The sequence below is a fragment of the Chiloscyllium punctatum genome, chromosome 45 (assembly GCF_047496795.1).
Source record: "Chiloscyllium punctatum isolate Juve2018m chromosome 45, sChiPun1.3, whole genome shotgun sequence".
NCBI classification, from domain to species: Eukaryota; Metazoa; Chordata; class Chondrichthyes; order Orectolobiformes; family Hemiscylliidae; genus Chiloscyllium; species Chiloscyllium punctatum.
In genome coordinates, this window is record NC_092783.1 from 35,139,949 (window position 1) to 35,159,215 (window position 19,267).

The following is a 19,267-nucleotide window of genomic DNA, read 5'->3' on the forward strand; positions in this document are numbered from 1 at the left end:
CTTGTTCCTCCTCTGTCATGAGACATTGGTTTTAAACTGCTATTGTTGTGAGCTAGTTAAACAAACTTTTGTCATAAATGTAAGATTGGCACTTTCAAGTCCAATGAAGCATGCGGGACAAATCGGAGATTGGACAGAATGTAGAACCCCCTACCACATGGAGTAATTAAAAAGCGTAACATGCCTAAATTTCCTTGAGACGAGACTGTTTTGACCCTGCTAACCGATTGAATCAGTGCTGATGTATTTTAATTCCCCTCTGTTTATTTTTCCCTCAAACTTTAATCAAGTCTTTTGAATGCTTGTTCATTTTCAGATTTTGAATGACCAAGCAAATATTTGTCCTCATCATAAGACCATAAGATACAAAAGCCCATCGAGTTGCTCCATCATTTGATCATGGCTGATATATTTCTCGACAGCGTTCTCCTGTTGTCTTCCCGTGACTCCTCACTAATCAAGAACCTAGATATTTACTGTAAGCCGGTCTTGAAGAAGTTCAATGACTTGGCCACCAAAGCTTTCTGTGGCACTGAGTTTCACAGACTTAGCACCCTCTAGCTACTTTCTCCTCTCAGTTGAAATGGGTCATCCCTTCACCCTTCCAGTCCTAGTCTCTCCTCCTAGTGGGAGCATCATGGGCAAGTCCAAATTATCCAAGCCCCTCAGCATTCTCTAAATTTCAGAAAGATCCCACTTCATTCTTCAATACTCCAATACTCCATTGACAACAGATCGAGTCCTCAGCTGCTTCTCATATGACAAGTCCTTCATTTCTGAGATCAGTCCTGTGATCTGGACCCTCTCAGGACACACTCAAGTGCCAGCACAGCCAGATACAGGTCCCAAAGCAGATCTTAATTTTCCACAAATGCAGTTTGATCAGAGCTTTATGCAGCCTCAGTAATGCATCCCTGTTCTTGTATTCCTCTCAAAATGAATGCTAATGTTGCATTGCCTTCCTAACTGCCAACTGAACTTGCATGTTAACCTCAAGAGAATCCTGAACTAGGACTTCCAGACTCTGCTTTCAGATTTCTGAAGACTTATTCCATTTTGAAAATAGTCTGTCTTTTATTTTTCCTACAGAAGTGCATAATCTCACACTTCCCCGCGTGGTATTCCACCTCTCAGTAGATTTCCCAATCTCCTCGTCTGTCCAAGTCCTTCTGCAGACTGCCTGCTGCCTCAACACTAATTTTCCCTCCACTTATCTTTGTATCATTTGCAAACTTGGCAATAATACCTTCAGTTCCTTTGTCCAGATGCTAAGGAGTAACATAATTAGTTGTGGTCCCAACAGTGACCCCTGTGGAAGTCCAGTAGTCACCAGCTGCCATCCTGAAAAAGACCCCTTTATCCTAACTCTCTGTCAGCTAATCCTCTATCCACGCCACTAACAACATAGCAGCTTCCTGTCGAAGGTCTTCTGGAAATCCAAATAGATCATGACGGCTGGCTCTACTTCATCTAACTTGCTCATTTACCTCCTCCAAAGAATTGTAACAGTGCTGTCTCAATCTTATTTTACCATACACTTCAAATGACTTCACAATTTCATTCTGCATAATGGACTCTCAAATCTTATCATTGACTATACTCAACCAATTTCTTCATCCAGCCACCAATATCCACTGCAAACCAAACCACTCCCACATTACCTTGACTATACATCTTGCACACTCTTTCCTGTAAAGAATATATTCCATTCTCCCAGTTCCTCTGCCTCCAAGTATCTGTTCTGATGATGCACCCTTTGACAAGCAGCCTCTGAAATGTCCACCTATTTCCTCAACCTTGGATTTCACACCACCGAAGTCGATGATGCCCTCAGCTGGGTCTGACCCATCTCCCACACTTCAACCCTCATCCCCTCCCTTTCCTCCCACAATAGCAATTAGGTCCTTCCTGTCTTCACCTAACATCCCACCAGCATGCACATCCAGGGAATCATTAGCTGCTATTTCCGCCACCTCCAGCAAAATGCCACCATCAGATGCACAATCCCGTCCATGCCCTTGTCGGCCTTCTGCAAGGACCCTCTGGGACACCGTGGTCCAGTTCTCTTTTGTTTCCAAAACCACTTCTCTTCCACCCCTCCATCCACCACCCCCTGTCCCACCCCATCGGGCTGCAGAAAGTGTAACAAGTGTCTGTTCACTTCCTCCCTCCTCACCATCCCACGACCTTTGACATATCCTCCAGGTGAAGCAGTGCTTTACATGCGCCTCACTCAATCTAGTCAACTGCATTTGCTGCTCATCAATGTGGTCTCCATTGACGAAACTAAGTGTAGACTGGGTGACCACTTCGCAGAACATCTCTTTAAATTACTGACAGCACAGCCTTTTGAAAAGAATATTGCTCAGTACTGGGATGAGGGCTAGATGATTAGGATTAGCTTGGGTACCAATATTTTCATTTATACACTGAAAGCATCAAGTAAAGGATGGGAAGGTTTTGTTTTCCCCAACAAAAAAGATAATTAAGATATTGTATGCAATGATTTCTTCAATAATCTTTATTGGCAATCACAGCATTTAAAGGTTAAGAGTAGAAAAATAAGGTTTGAGCAGACATTAGAACTTGGGAAAGGAAAATGACAGGTGTAATGGCAAAATTTTTTTTTAACTGAAACATTCATAATTAATAACAATATCTGGACCTACAAGAAAGGTAGCCCCACATTGCTCAATACTGGTATTAAAAATTGTAATATTGCTGTGAATACAAAACTGTATGGCACATAAGAATGAAAACCTGTCAATCCCAGTTAGTATGGAGCAATGACATTAAACTCATTTCCTGATTTGAATTTTTACACCTCTCTCTCTCTCTCTTTCTACATCCTAGAGCTAAAAATCCTTGTTTTAATAGGTAATCGTTTGAGTAGTTTGTTCCAGGTTAGACTAAATGTAAATGGTATTGCCTTCCTTTATTTGAACTCTGCCTGCAACGCGTTTGTCCTATGTTTATGTTCTTCGTGCGGACATGTTTGATTCATTTTAAGTTATATTGAAGATGGTAGAAAGTCAGAGTACTCTTGTTCTTAAGTCAAATACTTGTTTTTGCTTTAGGTTCTGTTGGTCAGCAGCAGTCGGTATCCAGACAGATGGATCGTTCCAGGTGGTGGAATGGAGCCTGATGAAGAACCAAGTGTGGCTGCTGTCCGAGAAGTCTGTGAAGAAGTATGTACAAAGCAACTATTTGTTGTGTTCCTAAACTTCTCTTAGCGAATTCTTGAAAATATTTAATTGTTAATCAGACTTCTGCTAGTTAAGTAATTTATACTAGTTCTTTTAGTACAGGTCTGCTTAATTGAAATGACTTTTGTGCAAATTTGTCTGAAGTATAGCAATTTTTCTAGTTATTTCGAGATGTATTTGTTGACAAATGATTTATTTCTTAATTACAGCTGCATTTCACTTACTACTCCTAATGACGTCCTGGGGAATGTTGCTAAACAAAGAGACCTTAGAGTACAGGTTCATAGTTCCTTGAAAGTGGAGTCACAGGTGGATAGGATAGTGAAGGCGTTTGGTATGCTTTCCTTTATTGGTCAAAGCATCAACTATAGGAGTTGGGAGATCGTGTTGCGGCTGTAAAGACATTGGTTAGGCCATTTTTGGAATATTGCATGCAGTTCTGGTCTCCCTTCTATAGGAAGAATGTTGTGAAACTTGAAAGGGTTGAGAAAAGATTTATAAGGATGTTGCCAGGGTCGAAGGATTTGAACTACAGGGAGAGGCTGAATAGGCTGGGGCTGTTTTCCCAGGAGCATCTGAGGCTGAGGAGTGACCTTTTAAAGAGGTTTACAAAATTGAGGGGCTTGGATGGGTAAATAGAAAGGTGTTTTCCCTGCGGTGGGGGAGGGAGTAGGAGGGGGGGAGAGTGTCTAGAATTTGAGGGCATAGGTTTATAGAGAAAGGGGCAACATTTAAAAGGTTCCTAAGGGGCAACTTTTTCATATAGAGGGTGATGCATGCATGGAATGAACTGCCAGAGGAGGTGATGGAGGCTGGTACAATTACAACATTGAAAAGGCATTCAAAAGGGTGTATGAATAGGAAGGGTTTAGAGTGATATGAGGCAAGTGCTGACAAATGGGACTAGATTAGTTAGGATGTCTGATTGGCATGGGCAGCTTGGACCGAAGGGTCTGTTTCCATGCTGTACATCTGTGATTCCCAGTCTAAAGAATTGCAAGAATAGTTATCCTTTAGGTTGACTTCAGCATGTAATTCTCCTATCTTTGAGTGTCAAGGACACTCCTGATGGCTAATATCCCTTTGCTAAAGTCTCAATTGTTCCTGTAAATTTTTTTGTACTTTAAGAACTTGTCATATTTTCTTTTCTAATTTTGTGTTCATCCCAATGTATGTTTTTAAACAGATGCTGTAGATAATGGCAGTCAAATTTAATTCAAAGTTGCAAAAGACACTTGGAAAATGTCCTGATGGTGTATTGGGTTTTTACTACTGAAATACATTGCTATGCACGACATTAATTTAATTATCTACTGAGATCAACTGAGTTAGACTGTGCACAAACCTACTGTGTTTACTGTCTCGGGCAAGGAGTTAACATTTCTCTCCCAGAACATCTTGCACAGTTTCCATGCTTGATATTGAAAATGATAGCGAATCATTGCAACAAGATTTATTTTCGTTGGTTCAAGCAGAATGTTTTGCATGTTTTTCAAAAGACTTACATTCTAGTTCGATATAGATATTGTCACAGACTTCTATACGATTTCCACTTCACTTGTTTTATTCTGTCTGGTGCATGCTATTTTCTATTCTTCCTCTTACTGAATAGGATTACACTGATATTGGATTATACGGCTACAAATATCTAAAGTAACTCTGTGTCTACATGACTTGCTGAAAAGTACGCTGGTGAAATCAGTAGCACTTAACTTATTGGACTTGATACCTCCTTTCAGGCTCGAAATAAACCATGTCTAGTGTAACTCCACTGGCTACTACTTCACTTGTCTACAAAGTTCCAGGCAAATTTGGATAAATGGGTCTGCATGGCAAGTTTATTTATCAGGAAAATGAGGAATTAGAAGTCGTTAGACTTTGAGACAAAAGATACTTTCTAGAAACTAGCAAGGGCGTAATATTACAGATGCTTGCCTTGAAGTAACTATCCCATCTGGCCTATCTATTAAACTTTGAATTGGATTTCTCAAATCTCGTGTCCCCTCTGTTCTGGTTAGGCCAATTTTTAAATTTAAGCTCAAATTTGCTGACAAACCTTTCAGCCAAAGTTTATATTTTATGTCCTCTTTGAGGATTTGTGGTTCTACATTTGTGGTATTTAACCTAATATAAATTTCAAATGATCACTATTGTATGTTATCTGTTTTAACCTTTTTCAATGTTGAGGAAAACTATTTCCCTATATTTGTTTGTTCATGACATGGAAGTTTTTTTGGTTAGAATACTTAGAAAATCTGTCAAACTAGCATACTCCCATTTGAAATTTTATATTGACATTCAGGAATTTTACCAAGTTAGTTTATGTTATTGTTTCTTCCTTAATGCTTAACATCTGAGTGTGACCTGAAAAGTTAGAATTTTCATTTTATCTGGGAAAATCCTGAGCAGATGCTTTGTAGGAAATATCCTTCAAGTTCACAATCATCTGTGACACAACGAACAAGATGTCACCATGGTGACAGATAAACGTTTGCATTTGTTGTTCGATCCTTCATTGCAGTCATTACTGATCACAATGTTCATGGTGGAGAGACCTAACTTGAAAAATAAAAGAATGACATCTGGTTTGGACAAGACTTACGGTCCTCATATAATTGTCAACCTCAGAAGCCACCAAAGGGATTAGTAAAGATCTTCAACCTTGAAAGATTCTTTTGTTTCTCTTTGTATGACTGTTTTCCCTTGACTTCTTTTTCTATATGAAACCTTGTAAATGTCCAAAGGCAATTCATTTCAGAATCCACTGCCAGTCCCCTCTACCAAAAAAGAGAAAATGATTTCAAAAATGACTATTCATTGGAGTCACTTTGTTCATGATGACTTTGAAGAAAATCAAAGCGAAGGTATGGTGCTTGAGGACTTTGTCTGACTAAATCAAAATTGCTATTAGTGCGTACAAGGATCCAACTCGCTTTGAACCAGTGTTGGAGGAGCTGTGATTGGGCGATGCAATTAGCCAACTCTTCTGAAAAAGAAAGCTCCACTAAGATCTAAAGTGTCCTGTTGACATCTAATTGCTTGCAAGCAAAGCCTTGGCGGTAACCAAGGCACTGAGGATTCAACACTGGGTGATTGCTCTTCAGCATGGTAACAACTTCACTAAATGCATCATGCCCTTTGTACAGCAGAGATGGGATCATCAGCATTCAAAGGGTTAATGATGTTTAGCTGTTCATGCCCACCTCTTTATCACCTAGCTAATGGAATCGTCAGGAGCCGGATTTGTAGGTGCTCTACCATGTTCTTATTTCCAAAGTTAAACCCTTTCTCTGTACTCTCTTAGAACAGATCTGTGGAAGAGGATAAATCAACATTGGAAATTACATTACATACACTTTTAACCCCCTTTTTATTTGGACAAAATTAACTATGAAATGTGATTCAATTTTCTCTCTGAATTATGACATCTAGTGGCTCATTATATAGGGATAAACTGACTGCAGTGTGAGTGCAGTTCTTAATTTTGTCATTGCTCATTGTGTTATATAATCTGGGTTTTCAGTTGAATTTTGCTTTAGTTATTATGGGAGATAAATGGGTGAAATATCGCATTTACAGCACAAGTCTTACACCATGTCATCCATTTAAATTCAAGCAGCACCACACTCAACTTTAGAGAGATATGGGCCAAGTGCTGGCAAATGGGATGAGATGAGGTTGGGATATCTGGTTGGCATTGGACAAGTTGGACCAAAGGGTCTGTTTCCGTGCTGTACAGCTCTATGACTCTGACTCATAGTATTGCAATATTAAACTAATGAAAGCATGATTTTCAGACATTCATCCCCCACGATTACACTGAGTTAATCGCCAATTTTGTCATCACACTGAACTTCATGAATTATTGGGGAAAAAAAACTTTTTCTTTCAGTATTAAATCAATGCCTTTGTTAGAAATGGAAAGTCATTCCAACCAGCATATAGCAGTAAGTGGAGAACTTTTTATATAGTTAAAAATTGCACAACACCAAGTTATAGTCCAACAGGTTTAATTGGAAGCACACTAGCTTTCAGAGCGCGCTCCTTCGTCAGGCTAGTGTGCTTCCAATTAAACCTGTTGGACTATAACCTGGTGTTGTGATTTTTAACTTTGTACACGCCAGTCCAACACCGGCATCTCGAAATCATAACTTTATATAGTGTTGCTCACTGTACTTAAGGATGAATGTAAATGTATTTGAAGAGTCCAAAGAAGATTTAATAGACTAGTACAGTACTTGGAATGAGCGGATTGCCTTATGAGAAAAGCATTGATTGGCTAGGCCTGGAATTCAGAAAACTCAGAGTTGACTTGATTGAAACATGTAAAATCTTGATGGGATGTCAAAAGAACTTTTCCGCATGTCGGAGAATCTATACAGGAATCAAAAGTTTAAAAATAAAGGCATCAACTTAAGACAGATTAAGGGGGAAAACACATCTGAGAATTGAGTCTTTAGAATTCTCATCCTCAAAATGAGAATTCTGCATACTCTTTAAATATATTTAAGGCAGTGACAGATTCTCAATTACTAAGAGTTAAAGATTATTGAGGTATGCAGGAAATAGGATTGAGATTAAAATTGGACCAGCCATGATCTTATTGAATAGCAGAACAAAGTCGAAGGGCTGAATGGCCTTCTCTTTCTTATTCCTTTGTTCATATAGGTTTGATGTGGAAGCAGTCCTGTCAACTGACTAGTTGATAGTGTTTCTAAACCTTGAGTTAGAAACTGATTTCTATACGTTAATTAACAGCTACCTCTCTACCTTAGATAGGAGAATCTTGAGAGGTTTCAACTTATTAAAAAGTTTGAACTTCTTATCCAGCTTGTTTCTTTGGTTCTCCCTAAATATGGACATAAAACCTCATTCAGTATGTCTGTCCTATGTATCCATTCATCCCTTTTTCTGCACCCATCAATCTAGCCTATTCCTATGTGTTGAAATGGGTTAACTTTGATACTAGCTATATTGATTCAATCCACAGCTCTGAAACTCGAAAAAAAAACTTTCATTTATTATCTGTCCGGAATTTCTTACAATTATTCTCATTTTTCTCTTGATTCTAATTTTTTGAGTTACTGGAAATCTCTCTTTATCTACAGGGGCGCTCAGCTCCAGACATAATTACAACTTTGGTTTAAGCATGGACAAAAAAGCTGAATTCCAGAGGTAAGATGAGAGTGATTGCCTTTGATGTCAAAGCAGCATTTAACTGAATGTGGTGTTAAGGAACCCTATTAAAATTGAAGTAAATGAGAATTAGAGGGAAACTGCTCCACTGGTTGGAGTTATACCGAGTCGAAAGGAATATGATTGTGATTTTGGGCCAATCATCACAGCTCTAGGACATGTCTAAAAATGTTTTGGATATCCTAGGCCCAACCACATTTTTATCAATTCACATGATTGGGCATTTCTGGCTGGGCCTGCAGGTTTTGTCCATCCCTAAATGCCCAGAGTGCAGTTAAGAATCAACCAGCATTGCTGGAGACCTCACCATGTTTTGTCAATGAGCTCCCTCCAACATTGCTTCAGAACCGGAGATGTTTGCACAATGGTCAGCACCATTCACGATTTGTCAGATGGTAAATTTGTGCTCCTACGCAGTAAAACCTGGGCAACATTCAATCTTGCGTTGATAAGTCGCAAGTGACATTTGTGTCACCCGATAACCATCTCCATTTTGCTTGATGATTGCAACACTAACACTGGAGAAGTTTGACACCATTCAAGAATAAGTAGCTCACTTGGTCAACACTGCCTTTGCTGCCTTCAACATTTATTCTCTCCCTTATTGATGCACTGTGGCACCAAGTTGTACCATCTTCAAAGTACAGTCCTGAAATTCACCAAGCACCTTCAACAATATCTTCCATTCATTACTTCTACCTTACAGAAGTACAAGGGCTGCACACCGCCATGGGCAAGTTCCCTCCAAGCCATACACCATCCTTACTTGGGACTACATCTTCATTGTGGTTGGGCCTAAATTTTGGAACACTCTTCCTAAACAGCACCTTTGGTGTTTCTACACCACATGGACAGCAGCAATTCAAGAAGCCATCTCACCACCACTTTCTTGAGTACAGTTAGAGGTGGGCAACAAATGATGACCTTGATGGTGACACTCTCATCACAAGAACAAATACTTTAAAATCTCTGCTCCATTACTTTTCATGCCTTTATTGAATCTCTTCTAATTAAAATGATTTAATTTTTCAAGCTTTTATTCATATCCATTTTCCTGGTATTATCTGGCATGGGAGTAAATTCTCTATTGTATTCTTTTAGATCTATAATGTCTTCCTGTCCCATTATCTACCTTGATATCTGTATCCCATCTGGCATGTTGAGCATCCCTGAATTTTATCTCTTGCAATTTCAGTAACTGCACTTTAGTTCAAAAGGTTCTGAAGCTCTGGATTTCCCTCTTTGAATCCATCCTTCTCATTTTCCTCTTTCCTCTTTTCAAAATGGTCCTTAAGACCTACTTCTACACAATTATGTGGCTTGGTGACAGGTTTTGTTTGCTATCGTCCCGTTTTTGTTATGTGAAGTGCACTAGAAGCTGTTATCAGTCAAGCATCTTCCTATTATACAAATTCCAAAATTGCATAAGCTGCTTTTATCTGTTGTCTTCAGGTTTTGAATAGATTTGCAACTGATGGACATTGTATACCATGACACTAATTGTTCCACTAAATTTAATGGATGTGTTCTATTATCTGGTCCCTTGCATAATAAATAAGATATTCACTTTCACAATGCAATTAAAACCTTATTTAATCAAAAACTAAATCTACCTAATTTAGCCCAGGATTTTGCTTTCAGTTTTTCCTTTTAAAGGGAAATGTATTGTGAATTCTAATGGACTTGTTAGCTTCAGCATCCTTAAGTTGTTGATTGTGTTACTTTCCAAGTCCACGCTTATCTTTGCAACATTGCCAAGTTAGAACCATTTCAGTTATACGTTTGTCCCTGCCTCCCCACAGAAATGTGCATATCGGGAATTCATATCCAAAATGACTCTTCGCAATTTTTAAACGTGCACCACAGAAAGCATATTGTCTGGATGCATCATAGCTTGGTGTGGCAACTGCTTTGCGCAAGACCACAAGAGATAAGAGCATTCTGAACGCAGTCCATCCCGAAAACCAGCCTTCCTTCCTTTGATCCCATTTACACTTCCTACTGCCTTGGGAAAGCAGCCAACATAATCAAAGACTCCTACCATCCTGGTAATATACTCTTCCACCCTCTTAAATTGGGCAGAAGATACAAGAGTTTGAAAAAATGGATCAACAGATTGAAGAGGTTTTAATGAGGCGACCTCATTAAAACATACAAGATCCTTCAAAGAGTTGGTTTTGAAAGCATTTCACATTACAGGAGAGGAAGTGCTTGGAGGTCTTAGAAAACATAAAGGTGGATAAATCTCCAGGATCTGATCAAGTGTATCCAAATTTTGTTCCCTTAGAAATATTTCAATCATCTGTAACCACTGGGTGAGGTGTCAGAGGATTGGAGAGTGGTTAACTTAGTTTTATTTAAGATGGGCTGTAAGGAGAAGCCTGGGAACTATAGACCTGATAGTCTAACATGGTGATGGGTAAGTTGTAGATCATTCTGAAAGACTGGATTTACTTTCATTTGGAGGTGTAAGGAATGATTAGGGATAGTGAGCATGTTTTTGTGCAAGGGAAATTGTGTCTCACAAATTAAGTGAATGTTTGGAGGTAGTCACCACGAAGATTGAGAGCTGAGCAGTAGAAGTTGTTCTAGTAAAGCCATTAAGGTTCTGCATGGTAGACTAATTAGTAAAGTTAGATCACATGGGATTCAGGGTAAACTTGCCAATTGCTTACAAAATTGGCTTTTTGGTAGGCAACAGAGGATGATGGTGGAGGGTTGATATTAGGAATGGATGCCTGTGGTCAGCAGTATTCCACAGGGATCAGTGCTGGGTCCACATTTGTTGTCATTCATCTAAATGATTTGGATGAGAACATAGGAAACATGGTCCATAAGTTTGGACATGGCACCAAAATTGATATCATAGTGGACAGTAAAGAATATTATCTAATATTACCAAGAGAGATTATCAGTTGGGTCAGTGGGCTGAGGAGTGACAGATGGAGTTTAATTTGGATAAATGCGCGAAGTATTGCAATTTGGTAAAAACAAAGGCAAGACTTTTCAGTAAGGCACTGGATGGTGTGGAACAGAAAGACCTAGGGGTTCAGATACATAATTCTTTGAAATTTGTATCACAGGCTAATTAAGGTGTTTAGCACACTTGCCTTCATTGCTCAGACCTTTGAGTATACGAGTTGGGAGATGTTGACATTGTACAGGACCTTGGTGAGGCTTTTCTAGAGTACTGTGACCAGTTCTAGCCACCCTATTATTGGAAGGATATTATTAAACTGGAGACAGTCCTGAAAAGATTGTTATGTATTCAGTAGTAAGATTTTTTTAAAAATCATTTGCAGGATGTGGGTGCTTCTGGCTGGGCTGGTATTTAATGCCTGTTCCTAGTTGCTGTAGAGAAGATGGTGGTGAACTGCCTTGTGAAACTGCTGCAGTCTGTTTGCCAATTAGAATGGTTAACCAAAGTGGTCATTTTATTTTATTTTATTAAAGCCATTCCCACTATCTAATTTTCTTAATATGGCGTAGTATAGGATTACCTCAGGCTGAAAATTGGGAAAGATGATTAGATGAATCAAACGGTGTTCACAACTACTTCCAAAAGTAAAATGAAAGAAAGGCAGAGATAAGGAATTCCATTTTTGAGTCTGGTCAAGGATGAGTTAGAGCAGGAGTTGATAGTATGTCCAGATACATGTGATGACTTAACTGGGACAAAAATGAAGGCAGGAAATTGGAGGAGTTCTGATAGCATGTTCATAAAATAGAATGATAAGACAATGGGAAGAGAAACATGAGCATATAGATGATTCCTTAATAAACAAATGTTTGAAGATGTCTTTAATTTGTCGGGCATTTTCAACAGATTTCTCCTTTTGCAAACAGTTAAAATATCAATTAGCAAAGTCCTTAATTGTCTGAAAAAAAAACCTTTTCTTTAGAAGAAGTGGTAGTAAGGCAGCAGATTTGGAACTTCATAACTTGAGACCAGAAAACAGGAAAATCATAAATTTCAGGAAGTCTAGTGATGACAAAGTTCAATATGATGGCTTTTCATTGAACTTTTAAAGATAAGCAGGTTTTCAGTCTTCTCCAATTACTTCTGTTGAATAAATGTGTAATCTCTGTTCCTGTTGGACTTTAGAAAATATATAGTATTTTGGGGTGTTGGCAGAATCTGGGGTGTTAACATTGAAAGATTAAGCCCTGGATTTTTAAAGAAGTCATTTTTGTAAATAACATAGTAAGAGACAAAAAACACAGTTTTGGCCTTGTTTTAAACAGGGCTCCAAGAAATCATTCTGGCATTTTGGTTGTGAGCACAAATGAAGAAAATCTCAAAATTCTATCAGTTAGACATCACAGCACTTCTTTCCAGTGCAATCAAACTGATGTTAGAACATAAAACTGGTTGAGGCCAATGATGATTATTCATTTGATTCATTGATGTTAAAAGAATTTTGATTACAGCTTCTGGAGAAAACAAGCGTATTTTAAACCATTAAACTTTGCATGTATGGTTTCTTTTCTACCATTGTTTAACCTATTCACTAGTGTAAGTGAGAAAATTATTTTGACATTGATCTATATTGGTTGACCTGGTACAATTTATCTTTAAGATCTCTGACATTTTCCACATATGATTTTAAAACAGACTAATAGAATAATGAGCTTAAAGAAAACACTGCTAAATCAGTAACTGTACAGACCTCTGAAATTCCATGAGCCTTTTAGAGTACAGCACGGAAACAGATCCTTTAGTCCAACTCGTCCGTGCTGACTAGATATTACCATTGTGTAAAAGATTTTTGACTTCACCCACCCCATGCTAATTATCCAATTTTCATGAATTGAAGTTTTTTTGCGTACTGCCTGTGCAAAATGGAACGGAGAGCTTCTATGTAAATACCATCTCTGGAGTGTCAGAGGCTGAGGGGTGACCATGTAGAGGTTTATAAAATCATGAGGGGCATGGATAGGATAAATAGACAACATCTCTTACCTGGGGTGGGGGAGTCCAGAACTAGAGAGCATAGGTTTAGGGTGAGAGGGGAAAGTTATAAAATAGACCTAAGGGGAACTTTTTCACGCAGGGGGTGGTACGTATATGGAATGCCAGAGGAAGTGGTGGAGGCTAGTACAGTTACAACATTTAAAAGGCATCTGGATGGGTTTATGAATAGGAAGTATTTGGAGGGATATGGGCTGGGTGCTGGAGGTGGGGCTAGATTGGGTTGGGGATATCTGGTTGGCACAGATGAGTTGGACTGAAGGGTCTGTTTCTGTGCTGTACTGTAAAAGGCTCTATGACTCTAAAAGGCTAATGGAATTTCAGAGGTCTGTACAGTTACTGATTTAGCAGTGTTTTTGTTAACATGTAAATAGTGTGCAGATGGAAGCAAAGAAAAACTCAAAAGGTTTAGATTGCACGTGCATAAAATACATACAAAATTAACTGTTTACTGCATATCTGAGATCTGATCAACTAGTTAATATCTGACAACTAAGTGTGAATAGTTGTATATATTTTGCTGAATGCTTCAGTATCTGAGGAGTTGTAAGTACTGCAAAATATTGTGCAACTATCAATAATTGTCCCTTCTTCTGACTATGGTGGAAGGAAAGTAATTGAAGCAGCTAACGATGGTTGGTCCAAGGAGACTTACTTTAGAGGTGTGTCATAATATCTCTGAATAGATTGGTTAGAAAAAATCTACCCCATGAACCTCTTGCAGTGATATCCTGCAGCTGAGATAATTGATTTTCAAAAAAACACAATCACCTTCATTTGTGCTAGAGGAGGTTCATGAGAATGATCCCAGGAATGAAAGGCTTAACATTTGAGGAATGTTTGAGGATTCTGGGACTATACTCAATGGAGTTTAGAAGGATGGGTGGGAATCTTAACTCAAACTAACAGAATACTGAAAGGCCTGGACAGAGTGGACATTGGGAAGATGTTTCCATGGACAGGAGAGTCGAGAACCTGAGGGCATAGCCTAAGAGAAAAGGGAAGACCCTTTAGATTGGAGATAAGGAGAAACTTCTTCAGCCAAAGAGTGGTGAATCTGTGGAATTCATTGCCGCAGAAGGCTGTTGTGACCAGGTCTTTGAGTATATTTAAAACGGAGATAGATAAGATCTTGATTGCCAAGGAGATCATGACAGAATGGCAGAGCAGACTTGGTGGGCCAAATGGCCTAATTTCTGCTCTTATTTCTTATGGTGTAATAATATGATTTCCACCACCAAGGAGTTTTCCCGATTCCCATTGACTCCATCTTAGCTTGGGCACCTTGATGCGCACTGTTAAGTGCTGCCATGATGTCAAGGCCAGTCACCCTCACTTCCCAGCTAGTGTACTGAATCCACTTAGGGAGGCATACAGCAAGTTTTGTAGTCTGTATCTTCGGTACTGCTGCTCAAATGTTGAATGGGGTTTATGACATTTCTTGTGGTATACAATACTTTCAGCCATTTTGTGATACCATGTAGAATCCATTGAATGATGAAGGCTAGCATTTGTGATGCTGAGGCCTTCAGGCGAAGGTTGAGATGAAGTGTTATGGCTGAAAATCCTTCAGCCTTCGCTTTTGCACTGTGCGGGGTCCCCCATCATTGAAGGTGCATCTTTATGCAGTCTTTTCCTCCAGTGAGTTGTTTGTGTCCTGCACGATTTATGACTGGACATGACATGGCAGAACTTAGATGTGACCTGTTAGTTACGGGATTGCTCTTCTGTCTATTGCATGCTGTTTATGCAGTTTGCATGCAGGTAGGCCCTGAGTTGTACTTCAGGTTGTCACGTCATTTTTAGGATGTCAGCAATAGGTAGTACTGCAAAATATAACAAAAGTCACACATCAGATTATGTATTACGGTCAGTTAGTCAACGCACACAAATGATTTCCTTTACATTGTTCCAACAATACAATTGAAATTAATTCATTTTTGAGAGAGAACCTTCTAGACAAAGGATTTCCTTAACAGACGATCTGATGGAAGTCCTCAAGTTATTAACAGGAAAAGATAAGATAGATAAAAATGAACTCGGTTGGAGATTCTATAACTCTGTTAAGAAGCACTTTTGCACAGAGGGTGGTAGAGGTTTGGAACTCTCTTCCACAAATGGCAATTATTACTCTATTATTTGTTAGTTTTAGCTCTGAAATAATATTTTGTTAAGTAAAAGTATTAAGGTATACGAGTTAGGCCACAGATCAGCCATGAACTCATCGAATGGTGGGCTAGGCTCAAGTGGCTGAATGCCCTACTCCTCTTCCTATGTTTGTCTTAAGTAATTTGATTACCATTTATCTTTGAGATGGGAGGAGATATGTTGAGGAATTGGTGCTTTCCTCAGTGGAAACAGTAATATTGCATCACATTTTAATTATGCTGCTGTGGCTAGTACTGCTTTGAATTTTTTTTAATCCTGTATGAATAAATGTTCTTTTAACATTTGCTAAACACTGCTAGCAAATTGAAATCAAAATTTATCCATGTTGTCCTTTGCTCTTAATTAATTCTTTCTCCACAACTCAGGACAATGTTTCAGTCTTCCCTTTGTAAAACATTCAGATTTTAAAGCTCTAATCTTGAAATAGATCTTGGATTTCCAAGTTCAGAATAACTTTTAAATATCAGCCTGTATGTTAAAAATTGTACTCAGTTACTGCATGCCACCCAATGCCTGGTATCAGGTACTGCAATAAAATATTTTAATGATCTATACGTAAGGTTCTGGATTTTCTGATAGCTGGATAATTTATTTTTCCAGCAGAGATGGTAATTGTGCATTTGGGTTCCTGTGGAATCCTCATTTGGTTTGATTTATTATTGTCACATACTAAGATACATTAAATACTGTTTTGTATACTATTCCGACAAACTATACCTTAAGTACATCATGGTATAAGAAGTCTGTTCATATGTCTTTAATTGTGGGGAAGAAGCTCTTCTTGAATCTGTTGGTATAAGTTTTCAAGCTTTTGTCTCTTCTGTCCAACATGAGGGTGGAAGTGAGTATAACTGGGTGGTGGGGCCTTTGATTATGTTGGCTGCTTTCCTGAGGCAGCAGGAAGTATAGAGGGAGGCTGATTTTCATGATAGACTAGGCTGGGTTCACAATTCTATAATTCCTGCAGTCTTAGGCAGAGCAGTTGCCATACCAAGTCATGATGCATCCAGATAGGATGCTTTCTATGGTGCATCTATAAAAATTGGTAAGTGTCATTGTGGACATGCCAAATTTCCTTTAGCCTTTTGAGGAAGTAGACGCATTGGTGTGCATTCTTGACTGTAGCACCAATGTGGATGGACCAGGCCAGATTGGTTATATTTACGCCAAGGAACTTGAAGCTCTTGACCACCTCCACCTCAGCACCATTGATATTGGGGTGTGTCCTCCACTCTGCTTTCATAGCAGACTCTGAAAGAATTGCCCAGGAAATTGAAGATTATGCTGTGCAGTTCCCCTATGTTTGGAATTCTCCGAAGTATTTCATTTAAATCTGAGAACTCAGTGTATAATACAGAAGTTAAATACAGTCCAATTTTTTGAGTAACTTTTAAATATGAGTTCAACTTCTGAGTAACCGTTCGATAGGCTCACGATTGAATGACATCCTCATTCTCTACCACCACCTAAAAGAACGGCCATAATTCAGGACCTGACCACTCCTCTCACTCTAGATCTAACCCGATCGTCCCCAAATTCACCGTACCCCCATGCCAATTTCTGCACTCCTTTCCCCCACACCTCCTTTCCCCATCACTGGATTCAGTCTTTCCTCCTTCAGACAATACCTTGCCCCACTGCTGGAGCTCTGTGTTAGGTGTGAAGAGCCACTTCACCCCACCACTTTACTACCCACCTATCCTAAACACTCATTCCACTGAATGCCTTGGCTCCTACTGGTTTGGCATCCTAACCTCACATTTACCTACCATTTGACAGTGTCTGTCTATGGGACTGTTAAATTTCAGAATACTATAGCTGACCTCTGAGCAAAAATAAGTATGGTTTGTCTTCCATGAGGTTAGTCACCAGAAAGAAGAATCATAACTCTAGAACCTCAAACTGTATTTGGATGTAGTTGAATTTTGAAGTACTGCCACTTCATATTGAAGAAGGAGACAGAGTGAAAGAGGACAAATTGTATGCAATGAAGATATGTGAACGATGCTTCTAATGTTTAATTGGAGCTTTTACTTGGGAATTTGACAAAGGTTAGTGGAGGCTCTTTGCCTGTTCCAAGACAGAAGTTTGCCAACTTAGTCACTACAGGTGCTACACCACTTTTATATTTTATTGTGAATGAGAAAATTGTTGTGCTCCTTTGTTCATATTTCTTACAGTTCAACTTGTATGATACACATCTAGAATGGTAATTGCATTATTACTGAGCATAATACACAACTGTACTTGTACACTTCCATTTAGCGTGCCGAAGTAGGCAGAACACTTAGAGCTGAGATGGAGGAGTAGTGGACAGGTGTTCTGACTTACAGTTCTTCTGTAATGGTTTTTAATTAAATCAAGAACTGTAGCAGAAGTTAGGTCTTAGTAATTATGTGAATTAGCTCGCTGAGCTTGAAGGTTTGTTTTCAGACGTTTCATTACCATACTAGGTAACATTATCAGAGAGTGTCTCCAGTGAAGCGTTGGTGGTATGTCCTGCCCCTCTATTTATAGGTCTTGACATCACCAACCTTAAGAAACCATTTCCGGTTCTTTTTTCCAACGGAAGGTAGATGGGATCTAAATCCATATGTTTATTGATGGAGTTCTGGTTAGAATGCCATCTCTCTAAATTCTCGTGCATGTCTTTGTTTCGCCTGTCCTTGGATGTGTGTTGTCCCAGTCACAGTGGCATCTTTCTTTGTCTGTCTGTATGGAAACTAGTGATAGTGGGTCGTGTCATTTGGTGACCAGCTGGTACAATTGCAACGTTTAAAAGGCATTTGGATGGGTATTTGAATAGGAAGGGTTTGGAGAGATATGGACCAGGTGCTGGCAGGTGGGACTAGATTGGGTTGGGATATCTGGTTGGCATGGACGAGTTGGACCAAAGGGTCTGTTTCCATGCTGTACATCTCTATGACTCTGTGTATCCTTGTGGCAAGCTTCCTGCTAATTTGTCCGATATCATGTTTTTTTACAGTTCTTGCATGGTATCTTGTGAATGATGTTTGTTTTGCTGGTGGTATCTAATGGCTCCTTTAGGTTAATTAGTCGCTGTTTAAGAATGTTGATAGGTTTGTGGGCTACCATGATGCCAAGAGGTCTGAATAGTGTGGAAGTCATTTCTGATACGTTTTTGATGTAAGGTAATGTGGATATAGTTTTTGGTTGTATTGTCTGCTTGTTTGGGTTTGTTTCTGAGGAATTGGGTATTCTACTGCTTTCTGTAGTTCTAGGATGCAGTGTGATATAGCTCATGGAAATAATGTCTTGATGCAGCTTCATTTGTGGGTGTTGGGATGACTGCTTCTGAAGTTAAGTATTTGGTCTGTGTTTGTTGTTTTTCTGTAGACGCTGGTTTGAAGCTCTCTGTTAACTGTACGTTCAACTGTCACATCTAGGAATGGGAGTCTGTTGTCACTCTCCTCTTTTGTGAATTTTTATGCCTGTCAGGATATTGTTGATGGTGTTGTATGTTTTGTCTAATTTGTTCTGTTTTGTGATGACAAAGGTGTCATCTACATAGCGGACCCAAAGTTTGGGTTGGATAAATGGGAGGGCAGCTTGCTTAAGTCTCTGCATTCTGCTTCTTTGGTCTTGGTCACAAAGAGCCACTCCACCCTAGCACTTACTTTTTAGGCTTTGTTTGACTGCATAATCAGGATATCATAATTGCTGTTAATGTGCATTATTTTTATGGAGTCTAAACAGTCGATGT

The 19,267-nt window shown here is 39.1% G+C and overlaps 1 protein-coding gene across 1 annotated transcript in view; it reads left to right on the forward strand.

Moving 5' to 3' along the window:
- The window catches only part of LOC140467277 (diphosphoinositol polyphosphate phosphohydrolase 1), a 78,960-nt gene that overhangs the window by 44,901 nt on the left and 14,792 nt on the right, over nt 1–19,267 (forward strand). The window contains exon 2 of the mRNA XM_072563530.1: nt 3,078–3,188. Coding sequence (XP_072419631.1) covers nt 3,078–3,188 — 111 coding nt within the window. The remainder of the gene's footprint in view (nt 1–3,077; nt 3,189–19,267) is intronic.